This window comes from Macadamia integrifolia, chromosome 8 (genome assembly GCF_013358625.1).
Source record: "Macadamia integrifolia cultivar HAES 741 chromosome 8, SCU_Mint_v3, whole genome shotgun sequence".
NCBI lineage: Eukaryota > Viridiplantae > Streptophyta > Magnoliopsida > Proteales > Proteaceae > Macadamia > Macadamia integrifolia.
Window position 1 is genome coordinate 4,551,074 of NC_056564.1, and position 18,229 is coordinate 4,569,302.

Consider the following 18,229-nt stretch of genomic DNA (forward strand, 5'->3'; position numbering starts at 1 on the left):
ATCCTTGTTGAAGAAAAAAAACATGTTATATGGAAAAAAAATTAAATCTTTTTATTTTCACCAATCGTGGTTAAAACAAAATCTTCCCAGACTAGGAAGTACCATCCAGAAACATCCTAAATATGTTCACTCAGGAAAGACAATTTTTTTTTTTTTTTGTTTTTTCCGGTGGGGTGTGGCTAGGGGAAGGGTGTAAAATCTAAGACATGCACAGACCAACCAAAAAACCCATACCCCAAACACCATCTCTCAAGAGTTTACGCAGCTATCTCCAATATCCTCCTCCCGAACTTAGGAGTCAGGATTCGACTGCCACTTGCTTTATAGCTCTTCAAATAGCTCTGATAATAAGCACTCCATCCCACTAGGGAATCAACCCATCGATATAATAAAGTTCTCAGCCCCAAGAGATGAGGAGATGATATAAGTGTAGGCATCATTCACTCCCATGCTTTACTCAGAGTCAGAGGCCCATCATGTCTCTGCTCTCGATACCCTCAAGCCTTCAATAAGGTTCGTTCTGACTTCCCAACTCATCATCATCACTTCCGAAAATAGTTTATGTGCCTCTTCTCTAAGCTATATATTCGTTCACGCCTGCTACTATCTATATAATTACTAAACTATATACATATACCAAAATTGCAGAGTTGGTTGCCAGACATTAGCCAGGGCCCCCCAGTAATTAATTCCACAGGGCCAGGTGGGAAGACCAACCATCAAAGAAGCACGCCTACCTAGTAGCTCTGTTGCGCGTGTTATGCTGCTCTTCATACGCGGCAAAAAGAAGTTGTTGGTTAAAAAAGGAACTCAAGCTAAGTAGTGTAGGGCCATGGAGACTTGGACCCCCCAATTCATCATTGGTCTGAATCACTCTGACAGTGAAAAGTTTACAAAAATGTTGCGGCCTCCCGGACGTGTACTTCAGTACCTGGAGACACTCTCAAAGCAGCTATTTGCCCTCGTTACTAGGAGTTCTTCGGCCTGTACCCTCCTGGCCACACGCGACGCTGACATGGGCTTGGCGTTACTGTTGTTGCTGCTGCGCGACGAGGATGAAGAAGAGCAAGGAGGAGGAAGATTCTGGCACTTGGACTTGTCGTTGGCAACGGCCACCAACCCTACAGAGAAGAGAGAGTTAACGGGCCTGTGGTCTGAGAACCTGGACTCACCCCTCCCATACCACATCTGCTTCACCCCTTCCCCTCTCCATAGAATTCTATCGCACCTGTGTACACAACCCCCACCACCATTAGTTTATGACCAAACACAAATACAATATAATAAACTGCCACATGGCAAATAAGATGGGCTCATCTTTTTTGACATGTGGCTAGTCCCAATATCACAATAAACACATCAGGATGTACACATGGCAGGGCGTGTAGGAAAGGTTATAACCAATATACAATTAACAAGTACACTAATATCACATGGGGTTTGCACTAATACACAATTAACAAGTACACTGCACTAGGAAGTGGGACTATATATTATAGGGCATATAGGGGCCACAAATCCTAATTAATTAATTTATTTTTTAATTATGTGATAGTACTATATTACTAAAGTAATCACCATACAAGAATCTCTTTAAGGCCTACTAAACTTTGATTGGCCGGTCGTACATGTTAGCCACACCGTCCAAAGCCTATTCTCATTTTATATTTAATCAAAGAGGGTCTCAGAAGTAATTATCCTCTCTCATCGCTCATGGTCTCATTCTCTCTCATCGCTCATGGTCTCACTCTCATCGACATAATGAAGGAGACAAAATTAATAAAAGGGTTAAAGAAGGATAAGAAAAACTTTACCAGGCAGGTGTGCGACGTTTCTCTTTAGAGGATACAGTAGAGGATGACTGGGCAACGTAGCAGTTAGAGTTAGGCAGGTACTTGTAGGTAGGAGCGAATTCTATCTTCCCTTCTTCCCAACCTTGAAACACTCGTCCTGCTTTCTGTTCTATCTGTAGCTGCTCATCCATTCAAGAACAAGAAGAACATTAATTTCAGAAACGATTAAGTAATCTATAAACAAACATTAGGCACCAATCAATTAACTCTTGTCTCACCTGATCTCTCTCAAGGAGTGATTTCCAGTCATTCCTCTGCAACAGTTTATAAGTGTCGCCATTGCTGGATGAGAGACGGTAATTTAGATCCCCAAGCCAAACGATCTTACTGCACATCCGTTTCCACAATACCAGATTAGATGGGAAGAAGAAGATGAGCTATATATTAAGTTAAGAATAAAAAGATATCATGGTGACTTACTCATGGGCCATGATGGTATCAGGGGAGGAGAACCCCTTTCCTAGTCCTGCCACTCCATGAGAGTGAGAGTGAGGGAATCTCGTCTTCTTGAGTATCTCCATCACGTCGAAATTCCTACGCACTTCGTCTCCTTCTTTCTCCCCTGACGTCAAGTGGGTACAGACAAAGCAGAAGGTCGTCTGGTGCAGGGTCATACTGATGGATATTGAGCCCTAATTGAAGAAGAAAATGATCAAAATTACATACTAAACTGCTAATGTAACAGGAAATTGAAACATCCACATCAATTGATTGGTTGTAGGTGGAGGCTAACCTTATTTCCCAGATAACCCATGATTCCTCTCCCGACGCAAGAGACCTTCAAATTGCTGATTTGCCGGTTCAGATCAGCCCGCACCCACACGCATAGGAATAACCCCACCATCTGCTTGCTTGCCGCTAAGCAATAACGACTTCCCGTTCCATTCCTATTTATATCCCTATCTCTATCGCTGCGGCTGCTCTGTCTTCTCAACGAACCTGGTGGGCTCCGCAAGCCTTCGTCGCCCTCGTTACAATTACAATTACTACTACAACTCTGATACGAACTTGAACTTCTTCTGAAGAAATCCTCTTCTTCCTCCTCCTCCTCCTCCTCCTCGCTTAAGGGACTCAAAATTTGATCCGAAATGCTGATCCTGTTGCCGGAATTGGTACCGTCACTGGAAGTGGCACTTGTGCAATTTTGGCCAACCTGGGTCCCCTTCTCGCTGCTTTTGTTCAAAGCTTGGCGAATTAGGGAAAGCCATCTAGCAGCTGGAGCCTCGTCCTCCGCCCCTAATACATTCCCTGCGTTTAAAGGGACGATTTCCTGAAACCTGATGATTCATTCATCGAAACGTAACAGGTACAAATGATAATGAGTTTTAACTAAAGAAAGATACGAGCTTTAAAACCCAAATCAGGGTAAATTAGTAATTCAAGTTCTCAAATCTGAACTTTAATGGCGACTTGGGAGAAGAAATGGTGGGTCGGTAAGAGACAAAGAGGAACTTACCCAAGAACGTAAATGTCAGCAGGTGTAGGTGAGTTCAAGGATTCGCCTAAGTTCAAGCCCTCGTGAGGTGCCTTCCCTCCTACATTCCATGTCCCCACGAACATCTTAAGGTTTAGAGTCTCTGCAGAATCTGAAGCATCGGATTCGAATCTTGGCCTCTTAGTGCGTTCAGTTCCCTCCTTGCACCAACCATGATCTAAAATGATCGCCATGATCCACCAAGAGATTCAGGACTAAGTCAATAAATAATAAGTAAACATGAAATTCCATGCTGAGCAGCTTCACTTTCAATTTTCTCTTACCTAAGTATTCATGGGGTAGGATGCAATAGCTGTCTTCGTCGGAGCAGCTCCTCCTCCGGTCACACGAACCCAAAGTCGCCGCTGCAGTTGGTAGAAGAAGCAGAAAACCCAGAAATAAGAATCTCTATAGAAGAAATCCTCAGAAACGTAAGGTGATGGGGAAATCCAAACCAAAATCAAATCTTACCTCTGATAGCATAATCGGAATGAAACTCATCGGCTCTGGTCTTTATATTTAGCCATTTCCTGACGACTATTTTCGGCCAATAAAACTGCAACAAACGAATGGGATTTCAGTTTTCAAATCCTAAATCGATGAAGAAACCAACCCCAAAAAAAAACAAAAAAAAGTTGGATAGGAATCGGATACGAATGGGTAATGGGTTTCTCACCTTCTTGTTCTTGGCATACTCTGTTCCCATTGCTTTACCTTTGAATCTCTGAACTAAACCGAGTCCAGAAGAAGAAGAACGGAAGATCTTCCTGTAAGACACGAACAAAGCTTAATGTTTCTTATTCCGTTTATTTGATGTCGGTATCTATGTTTAGTTTACTAACATAATTTATTAATAGATAAAGATGTTTTCCTCCTTTACCCCGTTTGAATAAGTATAGCAAAATTTGAAACAGAGAGCAAGTGGATGCAGTAGATCAGGAGACAGCTCCCGACGAAGGATCCTAAGAAAGAAATACATGGAGAGATATACAGAGCAGAATATAATAAATACCATTGGAGAGAAAAGGAACGATTCGTACTTGGCTTCAATAATGTTTCTTTAATCGCTTGCGCCATTTCTTTACAGAGAGTAGAACAGAGTAAAAGAAGAAGGATATGATAAAGACTAAAGAGAAAGAAAAGCATTTGAACTTTTAAGATTGATGGTTATCTGGGTTTTTTCTGCGGTGATGAAAGTTATATTATTCAAATTATCTTTCGTAGCAGAAGCAAGCATCGTGTTCTAAGCTATCAAAACAGAATTATAACAGATCCGGAATAAATAAGGGAGGCGGATAAAAAAAAAAAAAGGAAACATAAGATTACTTTACTGTTCAAGATCTAAATATGGAAAACCCAGCCGAAAGGGAACGGAAATCTTGGTGACTTCGAATCGAAAAGGAAATGAATTATTTGAAAATGTTTCTAGATCTTGATGTATTCATAATGATCAAGAAGAAGTAGAACAGGGCAGAAGGATTGCTCAATGGCGATCCCAAATGCAGGAAATAGAAGAGAAGAAACCAAAGCAGAAGCAGAATCACCGTTTCTGGGTCTGCGGAAAGCAGTATATAATGAGTGCGAAGCTCAGAAATCAAGGAGCAATGAGACTGAAACAGAGAGATGACAAAGAAAATCTAAAGAGAGAAAGGGAAACAAATCTGGTCAAAAAGGATCTTTTCTGATACCAAAGAAAGCCAGAATAGAAGGAAGAAAGCAAAGAACAAGAATAAAAAAAACACTTACAAGAATTGAAGATGCAGAACGGCTGTCCACTTTGATGTGAGAAGTCGAAAGAAGGTTGGTCTCAAAAGAGAGCAAATAAAAAGGGTTGCTTTTCAGTTCTTTGATCGGCGCTATCGTCCTTTCCTTATCATTCAGGAAGAGCATGCCTTGCCAATGCGCGACACAGAGAAGCTGTAGAAGAAAGAGAATGCTCCCAGAATCTCTCTCTCTCTATCTCTGGTTCGCCCTTTGTTTCCGTTTATGAATTATGAGTAGTTGTTGTGAGTCTGGTTTTTTATATAGAAGGGAATGCTCATTCTCCTTTTATAACGTCAATGATCGAACAAACAGTTGTTTAGAGGAGAGAAGAGCTACTCCCATTTAGTAGAGAGAGAGAGAGAGAGAGAGAGAGAGAGAGACAGAGAAGGGGAGTGTTTGGTCACATCATCATAGCAAAAGAGTGAGTTGCGGTCCCCTCATGTGACTCTCAAGTATTTTAAAAGCAAGTCAAAATCAATTGCTTTTGGTACTTGGTAAAGATGTAGAGGGGCACCTGTACCAATTACCAACCAAACACACCTTTCTGTTTACTCTTTTTTATGTCCCATTGTGAAATCGTTTAATTGTCCCTCCATAAACGCATAAGGCCACACTCTCAGTCTCACTCAACTTTTTGGGGGCCTGTGGCCTGGGGCTGGGGGTGTTTCTAGTACTCACCTGAAACGACAATAAACTCCAAATGCATGCAATATTTATGAGGAATCAATCAGGAAATCGAATCAGATCAGATTCTTTTAGGAAAATAATCATCTGTTTTTTTCATCCCTGTGTTTTCTTGTTTTGTTACCTGCAGAACACGATATGTGGACAACTTTAAGACCAACGCACCGGATGTAATAATCCTCACCCAACCTTGACCGTTGGATCCTCTATTGTCCACGTGTCGTGTTCTGCAGGTAGCAAAACAAGGAAAAACAGGGATGAGAAAAACAGAGGATTTTGATCCATTCTTTTATCGTTGGATTGGAATCCATCGTTCTCATTGTAGGACTGATTTTAAGATAGTGATGGGCATAGGAAGTATCGAAGTAGCCTATTCTAGCTTTCTTACTCCTAGCTAGAGAGTAGAGTCAGTAGAGTAGAGGAGGACATTGCCTTGTAAGCCTCCGATGAGAATGGGAGTTGGGAATATTTTTTATTTTTTATTTTTAATTTTAATTTTAATTTTTTAAAGTTGTTATTGGGGTGAAGAGGAGGGGGGGGGGGTGGGTTAGTTATGACTGTTGCGGCCTTGCGGGTGCAGATGTGGTGGGTGCTCCGAATATCCAATCAGAGAAAGAGAAAGCCGAAAGCGGCGGTCCCCCACTTGGGCCACTTCCCTCCCGGGGTACCACTTCCCTCTCGGGTTGCCCAAAGCCAACAGGAGATTCGGGGTGGGTGGGGGTTGGAAATATGAAAAATTGGTGCTTTCAACAGTCAGCTGTCAGCCGTCATTTTATTCATTGAATACCAAGTACTTCTAATACAAAATGTGATTTTATAAATGGCTGATGAGTGATAGGTAATAACTCAAAAATAAAAAAATGTAGAAAGGGAGTGAATTATTTCATTTCTTTGGTTACAAATAAGGTAATAGTCAAATTATTTTCTCTCTGTTACACCTTTAGTTGAGGGTTCGAAGAGTGAAAAGCAGTTTGGATGTATTTTTGAGATATTTTAAAACCCTGCACTGGTTTATGAAATCTAGGACAAGGTGTTGAACCTCAATGTTGGTGAAGCAAAATTTTGTGATTAATTAAGGCCATTCAGTTGATAGATTAGCAAAAGTTTGAAAGCAATGATCAATTCTTTTCTATTGGCTCTAGCCTTCAGGAGTTAAGAGACTGATTTTAGGTCGTTTCGATTGGTTTTGTGGTCCTGATCTAGATTCCATCTCCAAAGCTCCATGGTTTAGTGGAGTCTTTCTAAGTTAAATCTATATAATTAATCAATAATTGATGTTGAATAGTGATTGTTTCATGGCCATCCACGTATCTTTTTTTTTTTTTTTCTCTCTCTCTCTTTTCTTTTCGACAAATACCTCTTTAAACATTCTAAATGGTAACATAGAGACGCATTTATAGAAACAAGACGTGACAAATGTAAGCCAAAGAACACTTGACAAATTTCATTAAAACCCTAATCATTTATGTTAATGGGGATTAATTTAGCTAGAACTTGAGTTTCAGTCATCAGCATCATCAGTGGATTGAGTTATTGGCCACTTGGCCCCCCATTAACATTAACACTAACATTGAAATGGTCTCCCTTCCTTCAGACTCAACACCTAGTTGATATGCTCCATGCGTATATCGGCTATCAAGATGACTCATGAGTCATCGATCGTGGCCTGTGGGCATTGGCCCCTAGCCCTTGCCTGGCCATGGGCAAGCAAGGGGTCAAACATAAACGTATGTTGATGAAGTCATGTATCAACGACCTTGAACACGAAGTTGAGGTGCCCATACGCTATACTGTGCAAATGTGAGGCGTGGCGAGCAAAGCTAGCCAGAGAGCCTGAGTCTCCTCCTCCTCCTCTCTTCTACTGTGGTGCTGGTAGGTGGGTGGCCATATAAGGGTACCATGACTTGGGAACCAAAGCCAGTGACACGTACATGCATGTCTCCTAATTGACTATATCTTTTCTGTACGTTGACGCCCATTGGTCACTGACTCACTCATCCCTTACAGAGTATTATTATTGCATGGCTGGCCCTATCACAGTGTGCCAACTGTTAGTCTACCATTGGCTCCATGGATCCCATAAATATTGTTTAAAGATCACACTAATCCATTTCCCATTTCTGAAATAAAATGGTACACGTATTACTTGCATGTAATGTACATATAATTCCTTATTAAGGTTATTTAAATTGGATTTGAAGTATTAATAAGGTATATAATTAGAAGTAAATCCAAAATATAATATTTTTTTCAGTAAATGAAGTGGAATGGAATTTAATTATGAAATGAGAAGAGAGATACCTTTAATAACAAAATATATATTTCAATTAGGTTTTGTTTGACTTGTAATTAAAGCTTATCAAAAGAAAGAATAGGTTGAACTACCACATAGATGAATAGTAGAAAAATAAAAGTCAAGATCTTAGGGTGGTATTAATTAGTTAGAAAATAAAAAAAAAAAACAATAAATTTAGATACAATACTGAGAAAATCTCAACTCTGATCTCTTGGACGTGGACTCCATGTTTTCTTGTCACTTTACATAAATAACTCTACCACCCAACTCATAAAAAACCCAATAGATCAAAGAATTTATTTAAGACATTTCTTTACACCTTAGTAAATGAAATTTTATTTTATTTTCAATAAAATTGGTCCCTCTAACCCAATAATGATGGTATTATATATATTCTCACGTTCTTTCTCTTCCTGACACTCTACTCCCTTGTATACGAATTATGTCTCACCCTCTTTGTTCTAATTAGCTAGGCATGGGTGCTGTTGTCATATCACTTTCAAATATTCATACAATGATTACTTAAGTATGTGAAGTTTACATTTTAAAAAAATGAGAGAGGTGCATCTCTATATAAATAAGGGAGTGAAAATGACATTTCTATATAGGTGTATTTAGAACTTATCACATTATTTTAATCCTCGTCATATTCCAAAAGTTCTTTAAGATCGGGAATATTTGACAAAAATAATTGAAAAATGGCATATCATTATGTCATTGTCTTGCATTTTTGTAGTGTAGATGTGAAATGACATTATTATCTTCATTAGAAAAAGAAAATTATGTATCATACTAGAATGGCAAAAAATAAAATTACAAATTATTTGTCACTTTGATGATGACCAATAAGAAAGAATCTTAAGTAAATATTAATATTTTATATTTGGGTTTAAGTATTTATGATATTAAACTAATTTTTTGAAAATAAAAATAGATTTTCTAAAAATTGCAGTTTTCTAGTTAAAAAAATGGCAAATGCATTTAATTTGGTCTTTATTAGCGTATAATTGGGATTATGCCAAAAATTGGAAAAAATAAGAAACTACAAAACAATATATTAAAAACGCATTTTAATTAACTATAGTCTTAACATCCCATAACTCAGATTGTAACAAAAAAAAAAAAAAAATGTAAAAAATACAAGTAATTTACTAAAATACCCATATATCCCTAGAATACAAGACATCATATCCGCAACACATAAACCAGACCACTCATGCATGATCTCATAAAAACTTTAAAAAATTGATTTGAATCCCATTATCTTACATGAATCATAATCCAAAAACAATTATCCTACGGTAGTATTGGGATGTTCAAAATTTAAATATTAAAAGATATTAAGAACCAATTGAGTATTAAAAAGAAATATTTATAATAGAACCACATTACCACACCCATGCACGAAACCCAATATCCTTAGTGAATCATAATCCAAAATCCATTCTACAGGCTAATCAATATAGAAATATACCTTATTAGAGATCTCTATAATCTCTTCATCCATCAATTAGATAATGTTGCCACATATTGTAAGCCAAAACATGCATTAATATTATAATTACCAGAGAGAATCATATCATGTTCATGTAGAACAGGATTTATGAAAACCCCAAAATTGAGACACATTCCTCATCTCAACTAACTCTTGTTTACTATCAATCACTCACTTAACTTTGAATTATTCTCATAACTCAAATGACCCTAAAAAGAAATACACTCAAGCTGCTTTCTCCTAAAAAGAAACTGCAACTTCTGTGCATGTTTTGAGCAGAATGAACATGGGCTCATATTCTTATTATTCTACTTGGATTAAAGACTCAGATAAAAGGTTACAACTTACAAGTAATTATTAACAAACTATGAAAGAGAATGAAAGGGTTGTTCCAACCTCCAAAACCCAAAATATGGGTTTTTGGTTGGACCCTCATTCTCTCATTATTCTTGTAGGTTTAAGTCTTTAAGAATATATAATAAGAGGAAATCTGATAGTGATTAAGAAAGAGTTGTTCCAATACACAATGGGAATATGTTTGGAAATTAACTAAAACAAAAAATGAAAAAGATGGCTATTATTGTTTGAAGCTTTGGAGTCTTTTGACCTGGAAAACCCCACTAAAAATAAAAACTAATCACATTCTCATTGATAACCCAAGTACCCAATAAGTGGTGGTGTCTTAATTAATTGACCATTATCATGAGCAGTCAGGGAGGGGGGGGGGGAGAGAGAGAGAGAGAGAGAGAGAGAGTACGCATGGTAAACCATGATTTAAGCCAAAGATTATTATATGAGGTTGATGGTGATTCTATGACTAATATGTTGATTTGTATTAGATAGAGATTATTAGAATGAAGGTGTCCCAATCATGTGGCATCAAATAAGATAAACATAGAGAGGAACCCCTTATTAAGCAGTAACACAGTATAGGTTGACTGCCATGGATGATGGGTAAGTGCTAAGGATGAGGTGCAATAGTCTTCCTCCAGTAAGGATTCGCGTAGGTGTTGAATCTCCATTGCTCAATACAACATACTATATTGATCAAACCTGCCTCACTACCTGGCTACCTTCATATTTCACCTGATAACACATAGCTTCAAGGGATTGATATAAGGTTATGGAAGAAAATGAAACATATCTACATAAGGCACTTTCTACTTGGCAGATGCTTTAGGCTGCGTCATCCATTAAATTTTTTTAATTAGAAAAACTTTATTCTTCTTTCAAATTTGTACAAAGAAACTTATATCTTGATGACTCCTTTGTAAGATTTGCTGTCATCATCACTCTAATATGGATTTAGGTTTTCCCAAAAGTGATTAATTATATATCCATCACCATATCAATCAATAATTAATTAAGGCAAATTTTGTTCTAATGACACGCTTCGGAAGGCGATTCAATCATTTTCCCCTATCGCCTTTTTTGACAAGCGCAATACTTGTTTAATTAATAAAATTATTGGTCATAATCAAGAAGACTAAGTCCATTCATGGAGATGTTTGGCTGGACCATTAATCCCTGTTTGTTTAGCCCTTGGAATCATCTGTGTGCACGTTTTTTGTTTTAGCTATTTTTATTAGGGGAGGCATCTACATATAAAGTTAAGTCTAAAAAATAACTAAGTTAATTAGGAAATTCTCGTTTCAAATGCTTAAGACAAAATTTAATTAGAACTCTTTTCCTATTTGCCTAAGCAATGACATTAAGTTAAATTATTTCCCCCACATATATAAACATTCACATGATGCATACATCAAACTACCTATAATATGATCATCTACTCAACATTCACTACTAAAAATTGATTGTGTTACATAGATGCATATCGTACTTAATAAATATGAATAGAAGAATCTCGAAGGCTATGCTAGAAGGTCCGCAATCACCATACCTTCCTATAAGAAAAATTGATGATTTTTTTTTTTGCTATAACTTAGCAAAGTATACATATTAATATATAGATATTCTTAGATTAAATACATAAATAGCTAAGAAATAGGAAGCTTCTCCACCTTCGGCATGACCAACAAAAAAAAAAAAAAAAAAAAAGCAGAATATTAACCGTTTCTCTACTTGAAGGATCAAATAATCTTGAGTTGTATTGGATTGCATCATGACAATACCTAGGGAGAGAGGTGAGGAGGTCGATGAGATACTTTATATATAAATTACTTGTAATTATTTGAAGTAGAATATATCAAATTGATCTATCCATGTCTCATAGATATTTAGGTGTGTTGTCGAACCACATAAATTCTTTTTTTTTTTTTTTTTTTCTGTTTTCATAATCAACAAATAACAAGTAGCGGAAACTGAAATTTTCACAATACTATCTCACATCCTATTGTTATCAATGAAATAATTTAATTTATTTATTTTTTAAAATTTGGTTATAATTAGTGAAATGATTGGTGTGTTAGGTATAATATCAGATCAAGCTTGGAACGATTGGAGAAGATGGCAAAACTGCCCAAAAGAGGTTTTGAGAATTACAGTTATGATCACTTAGGTCTTAGGATAATGACTGAAAAGTACCCATGCCTTACAAAAGTCCCAGGTTTGGGGATGACACTAACGTGCCATGTCCATCACATCTAATAATGAAGACTTTTACTTAGTTATGACTTGGGACCAACATTTGATACAATGAGTGTAGTTTTATGATTGAAGATTGAGAGTTTTACTCTCATATCGGTTGGATGGTACGTGACTCATTGAAGTTATAATCTTAGAAAAGACTTTTGCATCATAAAATTTTGATTTTTGGTTAAAAGGAGGATGTTCAAGTATTCATAAGTCATTACCCGAGATTACTCATACTTGATGCGAGTTTGTTAGTTTTGTGTATTATCACCCAACAACATACGATATATACGTAGAAAAGAAAATAAGAAAGAACATGCATGGGAGGGTAGGAGACCATTTGACACGTAAGTAACAAAACTACTTTCTTCATGTCCTTTTGTTAGGCAACAAGAAATTAATAATTTCAAAGTTTGGACTGGTTTGTAGATCTTTCCCTTATCAGCCGGGATCTTCTTCTTCCACTTTTCTACCAGCGGATAGATTCTTATCTTCCACATAATAGAATACCACAAAAAGACCTCCTTTGGTATCCAAATGGAGTTTTTTTTTTTCTACTCTAAAATTATAGTTAATTTGATTCTTGAGATCAATTTATGTTTTCTTTAGGTTTGACTCAAGACTTTCTGGTTTAGTTTTGGAATTATATAGTTTGTGATTAGTTAGTGTATACATATAATGTGGGAGGAGATAGAGTTTGGTACCGTTTAATGCCATTGATGTTAACATTTTTGGAAAGAGAAACAAAACAACCACCACAAAAGAGTCAAACTAAGACCCTATCCCTCCGATCTTAGTCGATTAGAAGTTGAGAATATTGGAAATAATTGTGAGAACAACAAGTGGCACTAGTTTTTGAGAATGGACAATCTGAATTTGGTCTTTCTCTAAAGATTCCAAGTTTTAACAGTATTCAATGCCCTCTCTCTCTCTCTCTCTCTCTCTCTCTCTCTCTCTCTCTCTCTCTCTCTCTCTCTCTCTCTCTCTCTCTCTATAATATGTGGGTTTAAGGGTGTCAATCTGAAACCCGCATCGATTCGATTGGGTCTTATTGTTTAAAGATCGATCGGGTCTGCATCGATTATTAAACGTAACAGATTTAGGCTCGGCCTATTTATTAACATGTAGTATATGGTGTAAGGGGAAAGACCGATAGGTGCCTAGCCTATCGGTTTACAAGTCCAACTCGGCCTGATACATTTAGCCTTACCGTTTATATGTCTTTTTTTTTTTTTTTGATAGAATAAGTTATATATTGATATTTTTATCAATTATTGAATGTAATTAAATGTAATATATTTTTAATTGTTGATGATTTAATAAAAATATTAAAGTAATTTAAATTTAAGACAATTAGATACCGTTTAAGCTCCGTTTAAACTTTATTAGTATATTAACCCCCTTTAATGCCTGATTATAGCCTGATTAGCACGATTAGGAGAATCTCATTAAAATCCAAAACCTGACCAAACCCGACATGAGATTGATCATGACCGACTTATTGCTTAAATAGGTAGGTCAAGGTCCAAAGGTATAGGCCTGACCGATTGGCACCCAAATGTGGGCCCTCCAATAGGACCTGCCAAAATATTTTATCCCGTTATTTGCATGTAAGATGCCAATATAAACTTGCAACGTGTAGATCCCATGCCCTTTACCGTTTTTTTTATATTATTTATTATTGCAAAGCTACTACATATCAATAGCCTATATAATTGTATAAGAAAGGACAGTTTGATAAATGTCCCCCATCAGTCCACACTTTCTAACCTATACTTGGGCTGGGCTCAGGATACGAAAAGTCCAAACGTCTGGAGCCAAAGCGAGCGAGCCCACAAGTATAGTGAAAGCCTCAGGCCGGGTTCAGTGGACCAGGAAATTTTAAGTGAACAAAGCTTGGGATTTTGTGTTTCACAAAAAAAAAATACTATTAAGCTGGGAGTTGCAAGAAGGCTCAGCACTAGGCACTGGATTAAAGCCTAGGTCAGCTCTACAAGACAAACAAGGTTGCTGGGCTCAATTTAATTACCCTCCCAATTATTTTCAAACTTCTATTTTGCCAATTGGTACACTTTGCTAATACAAATTTATTAACAATACAAGTGGAACAGATGCTTGGTGTGTAAGCTGGTTGGCCTTGGGCCGGGCTGGCTGCAATATTGTTCTCAGAAGTAGGCTGAACAAAAAAAAAAAAATTAAGGTTCGTGGGCTGGGCCCTACAAGTTGAAATGCTCAAAAGTGGACCAGTTTCAGGCCCACATTTTACTGTTATCGATACGTGATTTTAAAGAGGTATACAGCTACTACTATCACAATGGGGACCAAGCATGAAAAGAGAAGAAAAGAAGACAGGGTAGGGTGGGGTGGGGGGGGGGGTGTTATTGGACTGTTACATCACAGAACTGTATGGAGGATGGAATTTTAGTAGAAAATGTTGCTTTGTGTTAGATGGTACAGATATCTGTATCTTTTACTTCAAATCAGTAGAGGATGTGATTTTGCAACAAAACCTAATAAATGGATTGGTGGAGTGATTTGCGAAGTGGTTGTGTTAAAAGGACAAGATATAGGAATGCTTATAATTGATACTATTAAAATGTCTTCTCATGAAATAATTAGAATTATACCCAAATAATAATAATAATAATTAGAAAAGGCATGATTTATCAGAGAGAGAGAGAGAGAAGGCATGAATCTTATGTGTAAATTAATGGTAATTGTTGCTCTAATTGTAGATATGGCAATTGGATCGAGATCCTCTACGGCATCAATTTTTGGCTGATGTTGGCGGATGCTAGCTGCGATGTCGACATTTGGCAGATGCCATATGTATGGTGGATCGACACCTATGTCGGTTTAAAACTTGGTTTTGAATTAGAACCGGATCGACCAATCATCCTAGTTGGAGTTTCATATCTTCTCCTTGTCCCTCCTCCTTCCTCTCTTCTCTTCGAAATACCTTAAGAGAGGGCTGGAAGAAGAACAAGAAGACTTCTATATCTGCAATCATCTTAAGAGGGTTGGAAGAAGAAGAAGACTTCTATATTTGCGATCATCTAATCCTAGTTGGTGAGGAACCCATCAACATTGGGAACTCTGGCTTTCGCCACTGCATTCAAGATCTCCTGCAACCCCAAAACCCAATAGCTCGCTACTCTCCGCAGCTCACATACCTCCAGATTTATCCCCGTCACCGAATCAAGCCGCAATAGCAAAGCCATTAGTGCCTCGTTCATCCACATCTTCTCCCGTTCATCGCTCCGGATGGCATCAACGGTCTCTTGTCGTTGGATAAGCTTCTGCAACCTGTCCGCCTTCGAATTGACGGCTCTGATCCTCTTTATGAGTGTCCAGACCATGTGTGCTCGGTAGGCCGATTGTATCTTCACGGAGGCTGCCATTCCAGTGGTCGGAGAGAGGTCGGGAGATGGGCATCGATTGGAATATGGATCTCGATGGGAATCTCGGTGGTTTTGGCCGGTGACGGAGGGGAATTTTGGTCATCCTTATTGTTGATGATTGTGTAGGTGACACTGGTATATGAGAAAGTGGAAGAGGAGAAGAATCGAACAGAAGAGAGAAAAGGAGGAAGAAGGAGAAGATATGAAACTCCAACCAGGATCGAAAACCTTTACTTGGGTTTTGGTCGACCCAGTTTGATTTTAAAACCAAATTTTAAACTAGAACAAGTGCCGATCCACCATACATATGGCATCCACCACGTGTCGACATCGCGGCCAGCCTCCGCCAACCTCTGCCAAAAAATGGCCCCATAGAGGATTATGATCCATGGCAAGGATGTTTAGGTTTGAATGTATATGTTTATAATATTTTATTTAATGATACTAAAACTTTGTGAATATATCATCCATGCCACTTTACTTTGTTGGGTTATAACATATTTAAAATTTACAAAATATATGAAAAAAGAGGGTTTAATTTCTTATTAACATCCCTTAAGATATCAAATAATTTGTACTCTTACTCTTTTATCCTTTTAGTATATATATATATTTTTCAATCAAGGAAAAAATCCTATAATTTCACATATAGAATCGAAAAAAGTGCAAGGACAATGACAATTTTTGATAATAATATAGGGCAGAATTCTTTGTTCGAAAGTGTGGCCCCTACACCAGCATGGGGGCCAAAGGGTGTGTAGACGAAAGCATTAACAAGGTGTGCATTTTCAACTTTCGTGGGAAGCAAGGCGTTCGTTTCGCCCCCCCTATGTCCAAGTGCAGTGAGCACACTCTGGGACAAATTCCTTTCGGCTAATAATATAAAGATAATTTATTTTTAAATTATTTTATCCTAACTTAAAGAACTTTTTAGAATTTAGAATTATAGAAGAAGGTTATAGTTGTAAATAGACCTATACATGTGTCATTTAGGCACTATAAAAAAATGATCGAAATTTTGAAAGCACAGTTATTTCCACATTCTCATTTTCTCCTTTCTTTCTAGATTATAGTCCTTCGTCTTATACAAAATTGATGATTTTAATACCGTTCAAAGCGGTGAAAGTTTTCCTTCACTTATAGAATAGGATTCAGCCACCTATCTAGCTCTATAATTACCATCCTCACATTATATGGAGTCAATAATACCCTCCCATTATTTCCCAATACCATTTATGTGCCACCCAAACCCCTTTGTCAAGGTTTTGTGAGGTATCCTAGACTAGATGAGATAAAAAAAGGTCATGTGGGTTCACGTATGCGTATAAATACTTTGTTATGCATTCTTACATGCACGCGGATATACGGATTGACCGGTGGAAACCCAATGGTGCCACATGGCCGTTTCATCACAACATGAATAGTAAGTCGGTTGATTGAAGAAATCCGAAAAATTGAAATTGCGGCTCCGTATCGGAATCATGCTTCTCACCACATAAAGCTGCTCAAGATCTAACAAAAGTTGATAAAAATCTAGGAAAAACTGAATTAAATTCTCATTAAACACGATATGTACACCACCGAACTGTCTATATATGGCGTCTCTGTGTACGTCTATGTTATGTAAATTAAATGAATAAATATGTAAAAAAAAAAATTAAATTAAATTAAATAGAAGAAGAACGCCACGAAAAACGTGGCGGAGAGTGCGAGGCAACGCCGCAAATGGTGGAGGAGGAAGGAGGGGCATGAGAATCATCAAGCAATCACAGACGGGACGGTCGATGAGATCTTCCCAAGCGGAAACTCCAATCCAATTCCGTTCTCGTAAGGTGTCAAGTTCAAATCTAAGCATAAAACCCTTCTACTCTGTGACTTCTTTAACACCGCCACTTGTGTCGTTGTCGTTGTCGTTGTCTTCGTCGTAGTCGGTTGTGGTCGTGGTGCTGTTGGCGGTGGAGATAAGCTACCACCACCACCTCCTCTTCCTCCTCCTCCGGCCAAGGCGGTTCTATGTCGTCTCATGTGCCCACCCAAAGCTTGCCCAACCGCAAACTCTAAACCACATATGGAACACTCATGCGTCTTAGGCTTCGTGGGTGTGTTTTGAAGTCGTAACTGTTGATGTGAATCCTCTCCTTCCATCCCAAGTTCCATCATCCTCGGCTTCTTATGACTTGCTCTATGTCCTCCTAGCGCTTGGAACGACGGGAATTGTCTATTACAAGTCTTGCACTCAAATCTCCGACCCGCCGAGTTAGCCACCGATTCAGACTCAATTCCAACTCTTCCTCCTCCTCCACTAGCTAGTAACATCAAGCAATTGGCCATGGATATGTTCTCTATCTCTCCTTCACCTCTGCTTCTCTTCATGGTTGATATCTAAAAAACAAGGAAAAAGTTTCTCTCTCTAAGTCTTGTTCAAGGAATGGATCTTATTTCACTCACTTTGATGTAGAGATTTAAAAGAGTTTGATGGGTTTTTATAGGTTCAAGCTGACCAAGTATGACTATGACTAATCTTTATCCTTTTTTCTTAATGACGATATTACCCTTTTATTTCGTAGAAACCAAGTAAGAGATGAAATCTAAATAGGAGAATTAAGGAAATCCAAGTAAGAGAGTTTCTATTCTAAAATATATTATATTATATTCTATTCCTTTTTCTAA

The 18,229-nt window shown here is 37.7% G+C and overlaps 2 protein-coding genes and 1 pseudogene across 3 annotated transcripts; all 3 read right to left on the reverse strand.

Moving 5' to 3' along the window:
• Nucleotides 1-27: 27 nt before the first annotated feature.
• LOC122086186 (type I inositol polyphosphate 5-phosphatase 8) lies at nucleotides 28-5,343 on the reverse strand. Of its 2 annotated transcripts, none has more exons than XM_042654914.1 (10): nucleotides 5,074-5,343; nucleotides 4,004-4,094; nucleotides 3,799-3,883; nucleotides 3,612-3,692; nucleotides 3,310-3,505; nucleotides 2,587-3,130; nucleotides 2,274-2,485; nucleotides 2,072-2,180; nucleotides 1,815-1,972; nucleotides 28-1,228 (listed from the first exon to the last, which is right to left on the reverse strand). In XM_042654914.1, the coding sequence occupies exons 2-10, from the start codon at nucleotides 4,031-4,033 to the stop codon at nucleotides 925-927; spliced, it is 1,719 nt and encodes a 572-aa protein (XP_042510848.1). In that variant the 5' UTR covers nucleotides 4,034-4,094; nucleotides 5,074-5,343; the 3' UTR covers nucleotides 28-924. The 2 variants fall into 2 exon arrangements, with proteins under 2 accessions (XP_042510848.1, XP_042510849.1); XM_042654915.1 differs by lacking the exon at nucleotides 5,074-5,343 and adding an exon at nucleotides 4,654-4,777.
• A 9,826-nt stretch (nucleotides 5,344-15,169) lies between these two features.
• On the reverse strand, nucleotides 15,170-15,699 carry LOC122086224 (annotated as a pseudogene).
• A 1,394-nt stretch (nucleotides 15,700-17,093) lies between these two features.
• Nucleotides 17,094-18,009, reverse strand: LOC122087668 (zinc finger protein ZAT12-like). Its single transcript, XM_042656865.1, has one exon. The coding sequence runs from the start codon at nucleotides 17,930-17,932 to the stop codon at nucleotides 17,318-17,320; it is 615 nt and encodes a 204-aa protein (XP_042512799.1). The 5' UTR covers nucleotides 17,933-18,009; the 3' UTR covers nucleotides 17,094-17,317.
• Nucleotides 18,010-18,229: the final 220 nt, after the last annotated feature.

Coding starts and splice junctions, on each gene's coding strand:
- LOC122087668 (XM_042656865.1), bottom strand. CDS start 17,932: ATGAAGAGAAGCAGAGGTGAAGGAGAGATAGAGAACATATCCATGGCC.
- LOC122086186 (XM_042654914.1), bottom strand. CDS start 4,033: ATGGGAACAGAGTATGCCAAGAACAAGAAG. Junction 3,884..4,003: donor AGTATGCCAAGAACAAGAAG/GTGAGAAACCCA, acceptor CGTTTGTTGCAG/TTTTATTGGCCGAAAATAGT. Junction 1,973..2,071: donor CACTCCTTGAGAGAGATCAG/GTGAGACAAGAG, acceptor ATGGATGAGCAG/CTACAGATAGAACAGAAAGC.